Source organism: Propithecus coquereli, unplaced genomic scaffold, assembly GCF_000956105.1.
Source record: "Propithecus coquereli isolate 6110/MARCELLA unplaced genomic scaffold, Pcoq_1.0 Scaffold100, whole genome shotgun sequence".
NCBI lineage: Eukaryota > Metazoa > Chordata > Mammalia > Primates > Indriidae > Propithecus > Propithecus coquereli.
In genome coordinates, this window is record NW_012133859.1 from 1,598,723 (window position 1) to 1,614,482 (window position 15,760).

At 45.1% G+C, this 15,760-nt stretch overlaps 1 protein-coding gene across 1 annotated transcript in view; it reads left to right on the forward strand.

The window, feature by feature from the left end:
* Nucleotides 1–15,760, forward strand: part of TRIO (trio Rho guanine nucleotide exchange factor) — a 188,563-nt gene that overhangs the window by 109,779 nt on the left and 63,024 nt on the right. The window contains exons 30-32 of the mRNA XM_012642750.1: nt 2,511–2,653; nt 3,226–3,325; nt 15,144–15,387. Of these exons, the coding sequence (XP_012498204.1) occupies nt 2,511–2,653; nt 3,226–3,325; nt 15,144–15,387 (487 nt within the window). The remainder of the gene's footprint in view (nt 1–2,510; nt 2,654–3,225; nt 3,326–15,143; nt 15,388–15,760) is intronic.

Here is a 15,760-nt window from a genome sequence, read left to right on the forward strand (position 1 = left end):
GATATATGATTACCAGCCCAGTGTGTTCTTGTTAGTACTGGCATAAAGCCCTGTACAATACAAATTGCACTGATAGCTAAATTTAAATTACTGAATTTTTCTAAGGCATAAACTTTTTAAAGTATACTCAGGACCTTAAAACTTGCAACTTTATATAAACTATCCAGATTAACTACAGTGGCAGAGACCAAAAGGTGCTTCTGAGAAATAGTGCCAGATATTTTAGCCAGATATGGACTGTTTTCATTTAGGACATAATAAAATGCTCAAGATACAGTTGAAGGATAAGACTTTCTGCAGGCTTCACCAGATGAAAGTTTTCTAGGGAATTTTTGGATAATATCTTTCTTCCAGGGAGATACTAAAGGAAATGATGTCCTCATGAATTTCAGAGATTGCTTTATAGTGTTGGTGGTAGTGGTGATGGAGGAGTGGTGGTGGTGGTGAGGGTGTAGATGAAGGTTGTGGTGTAGATTTGGGTGGCTGTGATGGTCTAGGTAGTGGCGAGGATGTAGATTTGGGTGATAGTGTCAGTATAGGTGGTGGTGGTGGTGGTGCTGAGGGTGTAGATGAAGGTAGTGGTGGTCTAGGTGGTGGTGGTGGTGGAGGTGGTGGAGGTGGTGGGGGTTAAGAGTGTAGATGGTGGTGGGGGTGTAGATTTTGGTGGTAGTGCTGGGATAGATGGTGGTGATGGTCTAGGGTGGTGGTGAGGGTATAGACAAAGGTAGTGGTGTAGATTTGGGGGGAAAGTCTAGGTGGTGGTGGTGGTGAGGGTGCGGATGGAGTGGCGATGGTGCTGGTGATACGGTGGTGGAAGTGGTAATGGTGATGTCCTAGTAGCCGTACAACAAAATTTGGTCTTTTTTGCTTGTGTGGTCTGGAAAGGAGAATTGATTTCTAAGTTCGTCCTTAAACAGATTGGACTACCAAGAGTATGAAACAAATTACTCCCTTCTCTTAGCCCAGTAGGATTTTTTACTTAACACTTTGGCTGTTACCTTTCTCCTATTATTTCTGAAAAAATTGACATCTTTTTTTCTTGTTTAATTTTTTTAAAGTTAGTTAAGAGAATTAGTCTCCATAAATGTCATGATCAATTTGCATGATCAATTCTTTTTTATTTCTGAACCATGTTAACAGTTTTCCTCGGTTGTTTCCAAACTCTGCCAAATGTTCTTTCATGGGTACTTCTCTTTGTTTAACCTTCCAAATATTGTAATCAAGCATTTAAATTCCAATAGATTTGTAGTTTTTAAAGTTTTCTTTCCTGGGACATTTATTTCCCACATGAACCCCTGTTCCCTGGGCACTCTGCCTTCTTCCTGCCTCAGCCGCAGGAGGCGTTGGTCTCACCTCTGTCATGCATCAGATCTGGGAAGAGGGAGCAAGAAGTTTCCTTTATCCTTCATCCATTTCCCTGTCACTACGCTTAAGTAACTTTACAGACATACCCTCCAGTTAAAACATTGTATATAGAAAGAGGGTTATCAGATCAGTTTTAATTTCCTTTCCCAGCATGGGCTTTGATTTTCTGTTTTCGAGAAATGATACACAATGAGAAATGTTGGGTTCTCCTCCCTTCGTGATCTCATCTGTGATCCCACTGACAATTATTTTAATCATTTACAGGGAATTATGCTTATATCATAGGAGGTTGATGTTTTCCATAAGGAAATTAGAAAACCGTTAGTAAGGCCGAGAAAATGTAAAAAGAAAAAGCAAAAAAACACCTCCTTTGAGAGGCAGAGCATTACAAAAAAATCTGGAAAAAGTGATGCCATATGTGTTCATTCAACAGATGCTATTGAGTTTCTACTCTGTGTCATTGTCAGGGAACAATTCTCCAAAGTCGTGATGGCACTGGGGGTGAATCCACCATAGGTGATTAGCAGCTGGTGACCTGGGCACATTTCTTGCTGTGTCCGTGCGTGCCTCAGTTCCTCCTTTATAGAACGAGGATGATGGAGGCCCCTACCATAGAGCCCTTGTGGGAGTGAGTGAGAGATTACACGGGAAGCACTTAACCTAGCACGGGGGAGGGAGGGGGTAGAGTGAGGGTGGCACATGTTCATGACTCCAGCAGATGAGGCAAGAGGTCACAAGGGTTAGTTCAGTGTCCTGCTGACAGTTTGCGAGCCACTGACCAATGCACAGCAAAGTCTTTGCCTAAGTAGCCTCCAAGACGTTTTGGTTTGGGGGTGGCTGTGTTTGCTTAATTGGCCAGGGATGCTTAAAAGGTTTCAGGACTGGAGAGTGATGTATTATTAGAAAAGTCAGAGATCTGGAATAACATATATGCTGTAAGATAAAAATGGTTTTGATGAAAAAATTTTTTAAAATAGAGTCATAAATATTTATTTGGTGGCAAATTAGTAGGATGTGGTTGCTTTTCTCCTGAAAAGTTATTTTGAAAATGGGAAGCTCGAGGAATGCAGGAGACCAGAGTGTGGGCAGTGCAGGGTCTGGAAAGGGTCCTTCTGCATCCTGAGTGATTCTGACACCTTGTTAAGGCTTCCAGCATAGAGAACAAGCAGGACTGGATAAAGCACATCCGCGAGGTGATACAGGAAAGGACCATTCACCTGAAAGGAGCCCTGAAGGAGCCCATTCACATTCCCAAGACAGCTCCAGCCACAAGGCAGAAGGGAAGGAGGTGAGTGCTCCAGATGTGTTTGCAGGTTTGTTCGTTTGATAGGGAGGGAACAAGGCAGGGTTAGCTTACCATTTTTCAAAAATCATTTTTCTCAAACGTTTTGAGGAATAGGTTTTTAACACTACCACTTGTGTATAACATCATTCTTAGTAATGAAATTCTTTGTCAAGACAAGAGCCTCTATTGGCTTAAAGTAAATGAAGGTCGATGTCCTCCTTCACCATGTCCCTTCCTCACCCAAGTGCTATTCAGTGCACATGTGTAAATCACACTGTGACCTTGGACAAGTTATGTAGAGCATCCAGACATTTTTATTTTCTCGTTTCTGAAATAGAAACAATCCTATCAACCGTATTTTATAATGGTGAGAATTCAGTGGAATGATATATTTAAGACATTTAGCACAGTGCCTAGCAAAAAGCTCATGCTTGCTATAGAGTGATGTGTCATCGTTAGCATGTGGCAGGCAGTCACAAAGACTGACACGCACCTCTTTAAACGAGTCAGTTATTTCCCCAGGGACTGATGGAGCCCAGCAGTGTCAGGAGTTAAAAGTTTCTTTATACCACCAGGGATGGAGAGGACCTGGACAGCCAAGGCGATGGCAGCAGCCAGCCCGATACGATCTCAATTGCCTCCCGGACGTCTCAGAACACACTGGACAGCGACAAGGTAAGCTGTCCCCAGCACTTTCTATGGGGAGGTGAATGTGGCCGGTGTCTGGTCGAAGTAGCCTCTTTCTCTCTGTAACTGACAGTTCATCATCAACGTTTTCAAACGTTCGCTGTGTGCCAGGAGCAGGGCCAGGACCTTGTGGCAGGGGCAGAGACTTTGGGGTCTCAGGATTAAAAGACTTGAACCCCGAGGATTCAGGAGGATCACTCACTCCTTGCAGCATAGTTACAGGATGTTTGAAGACAGTGTGCTGAAGCTTTATTTCACTCTTAAGCAGAACCTATCCTATGAAATAGAATCCTACACAGAACCCCAGCATAGGTTGTAGCTTAGTCTGTTCAGGATGACGAGCACTCCTCCAGTGATTCAGAGACACAGGAAGGAAATACTTTATTACTTACAGGTCCTGGGGGGTACACAGAGGCCACACACATGGAGGTCAGGGAGCATGTGGAGAGAGAGGGGACCCATGGGCCAACGCCTTTGTTTGGTCCAGGGCATCGTCGAAACAGGCTCTCCACAGGGAGTGTTAATCGATGAGTGTAAAGCAAGCAGGCATGAGTTTCAGGAGGTCATGCAGTGACTGAGAAGTGGTCGCTGTGGCGAATCTGCACAGCCCATGTCGGGTATTACAGTCAGCAGGGCTTATAAAGTAGGTTGCATCTAGCTGTCCCATAGGGACAGTTGTATAAGGCGGATGTCAGGATCGACCATGTTTGAGGAACTGGGGTGCGAAGGTGGAGAACTGGAAACTGTGTCAAAGGTGACTGAGCCCTGCTTCTGGTGTGAGAAAGTTAAACTCGTTTTCAAAATGGATGCCGAGGCAGCATAAAGCTATAAGAATCCGTTACAGTGTACAAAAGTGGAGCTGCTCTGATGGAAGGCAGGGTGCCGGCATCCTCGCTGGTGGCACCTTCGTAGAACCTTGGGGTGCAGCAGGGCACAGCCTGTAAAAGTGATGACCACTGGGAGGACAGATCTGATTTTTATCAAAAAAGTTTATGTGGGTATACCCTCTTTGAAAAGGGCCTTTAGAGTATCCCATGATTTTGTCTTGGTAGAGTCCCAAAAGACTACTAAGTAAATTGACAATAGAATTTGAAATCCTGGGTTCACCTGATGGACAAAAGACCAAAACACTCCTCTGGGGAAGCCAGTGGGAAACATTTATCATAATGAATCTTCTGGCTTACCAAGATGAGCATCTGGTCTATTCCATGTCTAGAATGCAGGACCAAATTCTTTTTTTAAAAAATTGACATAAATAGGGATTTCGTTTAAATAACCATCAGCTCAGAATTCCTGAGTTTCTTACTCTGGCGCAAGCTGTGCTTTGTTACGTGAGACCTGATCATGGGACGCAGGAGTCTGTTCTTTGCATGTTGTTTCCATAGCCCGCTCGTTGGTAGGAGGGAACAAGGCCTTGGCCCCACTGTCATCAGGAAATGATTGCAGGCAAAGGACAGAGTCCATTATGTAGGGTTGTTGCAGATGGCGTATTTTACGGTCCCAGACTTTGGTCTTCTCTCACTTGGTTTTGCAGAAGAATTCGTGGTATTTAATGATATAGTTTCTAGGACAGAAGTAAATAAATTTAAAATATTGCTCTGCTACAATGATTTCATTTTCAAAATCCTTCTAGTTTGAGTAATTAGGTCTTTTTTTTCATTCTACTTCACTAAATAATAAGTCCTAGGACTTAGAGGTCTTAAAATAACAAGACTGGAGAGTAAAAAGAATGTCTCGTTTTATTTTGTTCATGGCCCTGTATATTCACATTCAGCAAATATTTCTTGCCAGTAGTAAGAAGAAATAAGATAAATGACATATTCAGGCCTTTTGGTGCCTGATAGCATTTCTCTCTGAGGCCCCACCCCAGAACCATTTAGATTTAAAAAATAAAATTTGAACCTGGAAACTTTGTTAGAATAATACTGATAATTTTTGTTGTTTTGTTGTTGTTGTTTTTCAAATAAGCAAGGTGATTGAGTTATCTAATCAGTTTACATTGGACTGCCACCTGCAAGAAAAGTCAGAAATGGTCCGCGCTTGGGTGCGAAGGGGAATGACCATCTTCATCCAGGGTGTTTCACTGTCTCTCCTTGAGAATCACTGTCACACCCAAAATTTACATTCCTATAAGATAAACTCTCCTGGATTTACTCTGGATTTACCCTAGAAAAGAGTTCAAAAGTTTATTAACAAAAAATAAATCATGTGAAGGAAATTGGCAAAGAGAGAAATGTAAAAGTTATACCTTGGAAGTTTCATTAAGACTTTTTTGGAGATTGGTCCAAGAAGCAAAGGTGACTTGTTTCTTCAGGTAGTTTACGAGTGAATGTGTGGCAACAGGGGTTTGGCAATCTCGTTCCGTGTTCTTGGTTCTTGGTGCGCTCTTGGCCAAAGAATGAGAAGACACACCAGAGTAAGGCAAGCGTGAAATGAGGTTTATTGAGGAGAGAAAGATAGGATTATAGAGCAAGATAGGGGTTTACAGAACAAGATACATATGCCACAGATGACGACTGGACTCTTCATCATAGCAAAAGAGGCCTTGGTTATGGTCTGGGTCTTGTTTTATAGTGTCTGGATAGGGACCTCCCCATGGTTCAGACGTCATAGTGGAACCACTTTGATGACAGTTGGAAGTTATAGGACCTGAGTCTTAGTGCATATGCAGATCTCCCAGGAGCCTCTGTGAAAGTCCATTTGAGGGGATGAACTGCAAAGTAGATTTAGCCTTAGGTTGTCGTAAGTTGCCTTCCAGATGCTTTTGTACCTATGCCGCTTGGCCTGTGGACTAGAGAGCCCCATGCATTCTTTTGCAGTTGGGGTGCTAAGTTCTGATTGGTAGATTGGTAGGGCGTTCCCTCCTCCCCCAGGTATGGCAGTACTTGTGACAGGATTGAGGGAGGGCAGCGCCAAGTCAGGGGCCTGGGGCCTGCCTTTGTCCTTCTTCCCAGAAAGGGCAATTGCTCAAAGCAGCACGAAGGCAAGGCACCCACTGTCATGCCTAGGAGACCCGGAATCCCTCAACATCTACCTGACACCTCTACTCGGCAGGGGCCTGAGATAGAGGTGCCTAGTGCCATGCCTGGCTTCCTGCTATGTGGAGAATTCCTTTGCTGGGCTACTATACCTCCCCAACCCCCACCCCCAGTGAGCCCTGGTCCCCTGAGGCTTGTGGCTGACTGGCATTCACCAGGGGCTTCCGTAGAAATGAGCCTCTATCCCAGAGTTAGGAATAATGAAACTAGCACTGCTTCAGCTCTGTTATAGCATAATAGTGCATGTTTGAACTTGGAATATAGGAGATTATATTGTGCCCAATGAGAGAGGAAGAAAAAATCACTAAGAGAAAAGTACAGGTTTGCAGTAGTGGGTAACTTTACTGTGGGAGTCTACTGGGATATGAGAATTTTAAAAGAATTGCCTATTAGATATTTTATCTGTGAAGATAATTCACCAGTTTCTGTTTACCTCATCTAATGTGTTATCTCTAAACTTCATTCATGAGCTCAGAAATCCCCAAAGGGTCATCCCTGCCAGATCAGCCATTGCCTCCTCCACCCAGGCTTCTGGGAGGTTCCTGCTGACACTTCAGGGTGAAGCTTACTGCACAGCCTGCCACTCAGCCACGCTCACCCTGACATTGTCATGGCTCCTAACCATCCTGAAGGGATGACACTCCTGACTCACTTTTTGAAATGGACCTGGCACGTGTCCTTTAATACACCTCGCTGAGACCACAGGTCCTTACTAGGCTCTAAAGCACAAAAAAGGGAGGCAATGTCCTCCAGCGCAGCGGTTATCTTCAGTTCTTGGGATCTGCATTTGGGATTAGAATAAACGGCATGTGAAAGAAAGAGAAGTCAGAATTTGGAGTTTGGAGAGGACATACCCATTAGGCCTTATAAAATGGAAAGAGTGTGTTTGCTACCACCTATGGCTTGCGTTTGTGTGTGCTCTGCTTTTGAAGTTTCTTTTAGCCATCTCCCATTTTGTGCTTCTGTGGTGAAACATTTCAGAGTCGATATTGGAGAGAATATGTTTTGAAAATTAGGGACTCCATCCTTTCCTGAGTCAGTTTGTAAAATGCACTCCTTCTGTGAACTAAGCTTAGCCAGCAACTTGTCTCCAATGACAGTAACTTCATAGGTCTCGGGGTTCTTTCCGCCCTGCATATTTCAAGTTTAAGCAGCCTCTGATAACAAAGGCAGATGGGCCTGGCAAGGGAAGTTACTTAATGACATTCTGCCTGTTTGACTTAATTTATGATGTCTGTTATGAGTTAGTTGTTATCATGGAATTTGGTTCCATTTCAGAAACTGGGTGGGGGGATGTTTTGACTCAGTGTCTTGGAGAATTCTTAAGGAAAAAGTTATCTGCCAGGACTGTTAGTAATTCTCTGATGAGACACAAAAGGTTTAAGAAAGAGTCCATAAAGGAGGGGCTCCGGAGACGCCCTCTTTCTAGGGAACGCTGTCCGCAGAGCCGGGTTAGCCTGGTCACAGACACAAGCCACACACCCGGGGAGCACATTTCCTACTTTGCAAACACCAGTTTTAAAATAAGCCATCTCTGTTCCAGAAGTGAGTTTAGCACCGATTCTTGCTGATACTCATGGTACTTAGGCTGATAAAATGATCTTAGGAAAATATGATTTGGGTTCCAAAGAAATCAAATGCTTTCCAGATTCTTATCTCATTTGTCCTGAGCGTATCTCCCTGAGGTGGGGAGGAGAGGGCTGGGCCAGGCCTGGGGCACTGAAGAGATCGAAGGCCGCCCAGCAGCAGAGAGCAAAGCCAGAAACGGAATGTGGATTTAATCATCTGTCGTTTTCTAGACCATATTATTTCACACTAGACGTGAATTTGGAACTGAATATTTTAGTATACCAAAGAAGCATCTTTAAAAACCTTTTTCCCACTCTCTGCTATATTAGTCTGTGGTTTATATCCCTTAACTAAAATTTATATTATAAGGAAATAGAAAGTGTGGAAATCACCATACGGTATCGTAGAACAAAGCATCTTGAAGCCAATATGGAAAAGTCGCCAAGGCTAGATGAGGTGTCCTGTGGAAAAGCTGGCCCGCGCCCCCAGGGCCCAGGTTGTGAGCTGTCTCTTGGATCTAAGACAATATGGTTCTTATTTTTAATGAGTGAAAAATTCAGTTGAGACTGATACTTTGCATGAACTCCCCTTAAGCTTATAAGACAAACATATGAATCCACATATTTAAAGAAGTGGTTTCAGTTACTCTTAATGAAACTATTGCACTGTGCTGGGGACATGGGGCTCTTGTAATTTTAAGTCAGTCAGCTTTTCCTGTCTGGTGACATTCTACACTCTGGGAACTTGGTTGGACTTAGATAAATGGCAGAGTTGAGGTTGTATGTAAAGTAGTTAATGCCAGTACATTTTAAAATATGGCCTAATTCAGGGTCTTGAGAAAGGAAATGTATCTACTTACAATGCTTGCATTTAGGCTGCTGAGGTTGTCCTGCATTCTTGCACTCTGCCTCCCTAATTGTGTGCAAGGCGCAGAAAGGCGCTGCCCGGCGTGAGGGCAAGATTGCACCCTATACTCTCCCCACGAGCCGGAGTTGCTCAGGGAGGAGGCGCTCCACCTCCTGGCCTGTCCGCAGGTCTGAGCTTCCTAGCACCTCAGGTAGGTCTGCACCCCTGTGAGCAAGAAACTGAGTCATTTAATTCAGAAGCCTTTTTGCAGAACAGTGCATGGTTGTCATCTCCTCACAGAGCACTAGACCTCAGCTGATCCTTCTCTACTCAGACCCTATGTAGCGGTAACAGATATGAACATGTCAAAGAGCAGATGGTTAAGGACGAGGACATGCTCACCAGCACACCTCTGGCCTCGCTGCCCTGGCAGCTAGCTGATGGTCTTGGGCAAGTTACTTAAGCTCTTTGTGCCTCAGTTTCCTCTGTAAATGGGGATGATAGTACTACTACTCATTTCATAGAGCTGCAAGCATTGAAAGTGTGTAATGTATTTAGAACAGTGCCTAGCATGTTCTGAGCACCAAATAAATATTAGCTATTTCTGTGTCTTCATTATAAAAATGGCTTCCTCCATCCTCACTCCTGGGTGTTGGCCTCTGTTGCTGCTTTTACAGATCACTCTGTACGGCCTCACTTTCCTCCATCTGGGCACTAGGGGTGGCAATAGATCTAGAAGCTAATTGTGCTCATTAAGAACTGGAAGCTGTACTGAGAATGAATTGCTCTGTGTTAGTGCCTGGCTTCCTGCATTTTGGTGTCTCAACAGCAAAATACTGTGTCGAATGGGACAGTGACTGCAGAGGAGGGGGAGACTTGCTTAAAGTATTTTTCCAGCTATTCTTCTCTCCTCCTACTGAATTAGTTGCTTTGCGGCCAGAAGCATATACAATGACCTCATAATATTCACAGGGTAGGTTCACTCATTCTCAGATATTTATTGATCACCCACTGTGTACCATCCCCATGATAGGTGTTTAGGGCACAAGAATGGGTGTAGGAGACAAATCCTGCTCTCATGGAGAGCTCTGAGTGATGGATTACATGTGATGTTTGCTTCATTCTTTTATTCATCCTTGTTTTCTATTTTTCTAAGTGGCTGTGGCTTTTTGTAGTATTTTTTTAGATAAGTTTTTTAAGTACTCTCATAAAACCACAAAATGAATGTAGTCTCTGATAACTTTAGTTACCCAACCAGAAAAACAAAATCCCCCACGCTGAAGTACAAAGCTTCAGTTCTAAGAAAAGGCAGATTTAAAATAAATAAACGAATGAATGAAGTTTAGTTAGAAATGTAACAAATTAGAAGTGTTTATAAAAATAGTAGAGCACTAAAGTGCTTTTTAATGTAAATTTTACATGACGTGCTCAAAGTTGCTATTGAAGATGATGATAAAGTTCTGATTCAGACATGAAGCAGGTGTTTTATTCTGTTGCTTTCCTTCCTTGTGAGGGGCCCAGTCATCTGGTTAATGTTAGCTGGTTAGTGTGCTAGTTATTCAGATTGGTGTCCTTCCATTAAAGATAAAAAGAGACATTTCAGAGTAAGTTTTCTGAATAAAGGATTGCTTTGGTCACTCAGGAAGTGCAGCAGACAGGTTTGTTTGGGTACCACCTGCACGCCGTGTGGCCTGTTGCGGCCCCGCTCGTTCTGCGGCGGTGAGCGTGAGGGGCTGCAGCACCCAGAGGCTGTCCTCTTCCTGATTTGCCTAAGCTTCTAGTTGTTATCTTTTAAATTCAGCCTTTTTTGTACATCTCATATTCCATTCCAATTCGTGTGTATAACACATTCAAGGAAGGCTTCCAAGACTTACTTTCACATAAGAAAACCGGTGTGTGGTCATGGGAGTGAAGAGTAGAGGAACTGACATCCCCAAATTCTGGACTCACTCATTCTTTTCTGGCTAAAATGTTGAGTGTGGTAAATTGCTGGTTTTGAAAAAGTTTTTTCTCATAGATTTTTTTCTTTTTTTTTTTTTTTTTTGCCTTTTTAAAAATTGTGGTAGAAAACATGTAACATAAAATTTATCATCTTAACCGTTTTTGGGTTCTCACAGATTCCTTTTTGTGCCCCCAGTGTGTAGGAGCCTATCACAGTAGTCCTCTTAAACTCTGGGCAGCACATTTTAGTGAACACGGCCTCATGTGAACCGGTGTTGGCGTGAACACAGGAGGCCCGTTCCTCCTGCTGTCAGGGCGGCGCTGATACGCCCCGGCCTCCATGAAGCTGCCCAGCAGAGAAGCTTAGGTGGGCGAGAGCCTGGGACGCAATGGCATTTATTAGGGAGTTTGTTCTGGCTGCCTGTGGTTGCCTCTTTTTGTGACCGTTGCCAGTAATAGAGCTGTACTCGCTAATCCCCTTGAGCCAAGTGATCATTTTTTTGGTCTACTCTGTGTGAAACCTTCACAGAACTGCAAGACCCTTTTGTGAGGTTTCTGAATGACTGAACCGTAGCGGGCTGTAGGAGGTGACTGTTCACAGGCGTTGATACACTTTGTTCTTTAAGGGAAAATGGCTTTTATTAGACCACATTCCCCCTTTCCTTTTGAATCGCTCTCAGAAAATTGGCCAGATACCCACCTGCAACTGATCTTTACTGCATTAGACTTTGGTTCTTGAAGTGGAATCGTTTGCAGCGAGGACTGCATCATCCACCACGCCAGTCACAGAGAGCCCCCTCTTCTTCTGGCAGAACTTGCCCCAGAACTCATCTTGGGGCTTGGGAATTCAAGCCAGGGCCTGCTGTTGTGCACCAAGAACTCTATGTGCTTGTCAGATAAAGCTGCCTCGTATGGTACACCAGGGCAGGGGCGTGCTCCCCGGGCAGAGGGGTGAGACTCCCCGTCCACGGGTCTGTTTCAGTTACCTCATTGAGTGGGTGGGGTCAGGCAAGGCAATGGTAGGACATGGTTTCTTTGGAAAATATAAAAAGTAAAATCCCATTCTGTGTGGCGATTGTTGAAGGTTAAACGGTCACAACCAAAGATGAGTATTTCATTCTTTTGGGTGAAACACAGCAAGTTGTTTATTTTCAGTCATTCTGGAGAAAATTCAGGAAAGGAACCCACATTTGATTTGGCTGAATTGTCCATGTGTCTGGGTCACTGGAGTTCCCCCCATGGCCCTCTGAAGAGGGACATGGTGTGGCCTTTGGAGGAGGTATGTCAGTGGTGCCTCCGTGGCCTGTGGTCCTATTATGGCCATTTTATTGTCATGCTTATTAGTCACCGAGTTCATTTTTTAAAGGTGAAAATCTATCTTCTGATATCCATGTCGATAGAAATTGAGATTTTCATAAATTGCAATCCTAAACTAAACGCATGTGGTAGGGAGCACATGATATTATAGAACTCCATAAAATATACAAAAGTGAAAAAAATACTGTGAAAACTTTCGCAAAATATTGTTGGAACAGAAAGGTGAATTTTTATACTAGATAAATGAAATGGTAACTCTTTCGGCATAGTAATGGCATTGGGCCACTGGGGGTGGAAATGTCACTGGAAGCAAGACATCCATCCTACTTAATAATACATGATGTAGTATCTGAACTTTTCTAGTTAGCAGTTCAGCTCTTCTTAAAAGGCAGTAGTGATTTACATTGCTCCCTCAAAATAGTTATTACAAGTCCTTTATACATACACAAAAAAATTCTTTTAATTAGCAAGCCTGGTTTTAAAGAGATTTTTTTGCAGCAAGAAGTTTAACATATTCAAATGTGAACACTGAGACAGAAATCCATGGGACAGCTTTTCTCTGGGCTAGAAAACAGCCGTTCCCTTAGTGGTATGCTTCCTGTCTGTTCTCATGGGCAAAGCCAGTGGATTGATTGGGAGATCTGGAGATTTTTTTTAGATGATAATTTTAACACTGTTTGAAATACTATTCTGGTACTGGATTTTCTTAACAAGTTCTCAAAAGCCTTTAAAAAAGAATTTTAACTTTGTATATGAGTCTTTGGCAGAACAGGCTTGATTTTTATTTCTTATGCTCTGTCAAGTACACAGATGTTTCTAATAGTTTTTGATTACTCTGTAAGGGGCTAAAGAAATCAGTGCCAGAAATAAAGTCCAGCTTACTTCTCCTGGACAGCCCCTCTCTCCCCTTCCCACCCTTCCCCCACCTGCAGAACGCAGCTCTGGCTTTGAGCAGTCTGGAAAACTAATAAGACTCTGCAGAGCAAGGCAGGCAGGGGCGAGGGGAGATAGTGTGCTTCCCAGGGTCCCGGAGTGGGGGCCGCTGGAGGAGTGTCAGGGAGACCCAGGGGGTTCCCAGTGGGGGTTCCGGTGAAGGAGCAGGCAGCTGGCACCTGGGAGAGCTCCAGCCACAGAGGACAGGCAGGGCAGGCCCTGGGGGGCCGAGGCAAGCTGGACTCTGTTGGGCTTGTAGACTGGTCCTGTCCTCCCTGGAACAGGAATCATCCCCTTCTTTGTTACTGGGATTAACCACTTCCACGAGTGTCGTTCTAGGAGGAAAGCTCTTTTCCAGATCAGGCCTCTACCGTGGACCTTTTAATGTTAGCATCTTTGATTGTTCACAGAGACATGTGTAAAACTTGGCATGGTTTTTCCGCAGAGAAGTTTGTAAAATTTAGGAGGGGATTAAACATTAATGAAAAGTTTCTTGGTGGCCTGGCAAAGATGATTCGCTTTGTCTTTGAGTTTTGTTTTGTTTTGCTCTTTGTGTTTGTCTAGTGGACATGTGTTTCTTATTTTAAATATCTAACTTTATCCTAAAAGATGGGCTCTTAGAACAGGAGGGTAGTGAACAGCACAGAGCGAGACAGAGGCACATCTGGCCACAAAACCTGTGAGCCTGGGAAGGGGGTGGGGACCCGGCTGTGGGAACTCTGAGTCCTGTGCTAAGCAATTTGTGTGTAAGGCTTTTGAATAGAAGGATGACGTGTTTGAGTAGAAGAATCCATGTTTTTAAATGGTCACCTGGCAGCGGGGTTTAGGTGGTTTGGAAGGAGAACCCCAATGGAGTGATTGGTGTGGGGATGCAGAGAAAGAGAGGGATCAGCAAGCCACCCTAACAGCAGCTCGGCAGCATTTGGAGGGGAAAGAGTGGGATTGTTTTAGCTCGGGTGGCGACACCGTCACCCAAAGGCAGCACTGGAAGAGACACAGACGGGGGCTGGGGCACCATGAGTCGTGCCCTAACTCCCTGCATGGAGGGACAGGGATTTAGACCCAGCTGCCCGGCATGGGCCTGCCGGTGGGACACACACCGGGCAGTCATCCGTACGAGGGTGTGGTTGAAGAGCCCATGTAGGGGACAGCGGAGAGACAGGGAGCTGGCCATAAGCTACTTCCGTAGGAAAGACATGAATGAGCATGTGAGCCCTGTCCCCGAGGAGCTCACAGGCTGGGGGAGGACACTCAGGGCTCAGGCCATGTATACCAAATGGTCAACGAGAGGGCCGTGTGCCCGTCTTACAGGCAGAGATCATGGAGTGCGTGTCATATGGAGGTTGTGGATGGGCTTCTAAGGGCATAAGAATTGTGGAGTTTCAGTGGGCAGGAATGGGAGTGCGCATAGTGAGAGAAGAGAAGGGAAAGGGATTTCAGGCTGAAGGAACAGCACACGCAAACATGGGAAGGCCAGAAAACACAGGGCACATGGGAAGTGAGCCTGTGTTCGGGCGTGTTGAGCATGGAGGGGAGTCAGAGGGCAGCGGGCGGGGGTGGCACGCCAGGAGCCTCCTGGAGGATTCCGAGGGGAGATGGGTGTGCGTGGCTCCGTGTTTCGGGGTCACGAACCCTTTGCCTCTCTCTTCCCCACTCTTGTGGCTGCTGCTTTCCTGATCCAAGCGACGCTTAAAGAGACCACGTGCTGCGAAGCAGGGAACACTCAAACACCAAGTCAGAGCGGAAATCTGGAGCAGAACTGTATCTCATTTTATCACCATATTTTACAGTAATTCCCCAAATAGCCTTCAAGCAGAGTTTTTATTAGTTTGCTATAGGTTAAAAAATGAGTATGTAGCACTTTGTGAAGAGGGAGATAGAATGTCTCAGGTACAAAAATTTGAAAAAGCATATCCAATTCTGATAGTGAAATGCTTACAAAATCATCATTGTATATTCAAATATGAAAAAGTACACAATTGTGTGATTCCAAAGGGAAGTGAAGGGTGCACAGCCTGGGAGCTCTCACCCGGGTGGCAGGTGAGGCTTTCGACTCACCTGGAGGATGGCAGGTGGCATTCCTGGCTGAGATCAGAGCTCCACCGCGAAGGCCCCGTGGCTCACCCCTGCTGACAGGTCCTCTCTCCCTCTGTCCCTCCCAGCTCTCCGGTGGCTGTGAGCTGACGGTGGTGATCCACGACTTCACGGCCTGCAACAGCAACGAGCTGACCATCCGCCGCGGCCAGACTGTGGAGGTGTTGGAGCGGCCGCACGACAAGCCTGACTGGTGTCTGGTGCGAACCACTGACCGCTCCCCCGCGGCAGAAGGCCTGGTCCCCTGCGGCTCTCTGTGCATCGCCCACTCCAGAAGCAGCATGGAAATGGAGGGCATCTTCAACCACAAAGGTAGGGGTCCGTAGAACGTAGGTGACAAATACCTGCTGGAAGTGGCACTGGAGCCTTCTTTCTCCACGGCTTTGCTGCCTTTTAACCTGTGTGATCCTCCTTGTGAACCATACACATTGTCACTGTCTCTCGGGGCATTTCTAGTCCATCAGCAGCTGCGGTGAAAGTGAGGATGTCACCTGTTAGTCAGAAGTAAATGATTTCCTCACTTGCCAGGGTGATGTAGTAAGGCGTGACATCAGTTTAGAGAAGAGGAAGGGGGGTGTTCTTTTGGGGCCAGTGTCATTCATAAATGGAGAAGAAAGAGAGGGTCCTGCTCTCCTCCAGGTGATGCTGGAAATGGGGAGGGGAGGTCGCACCATATTCAGCATCT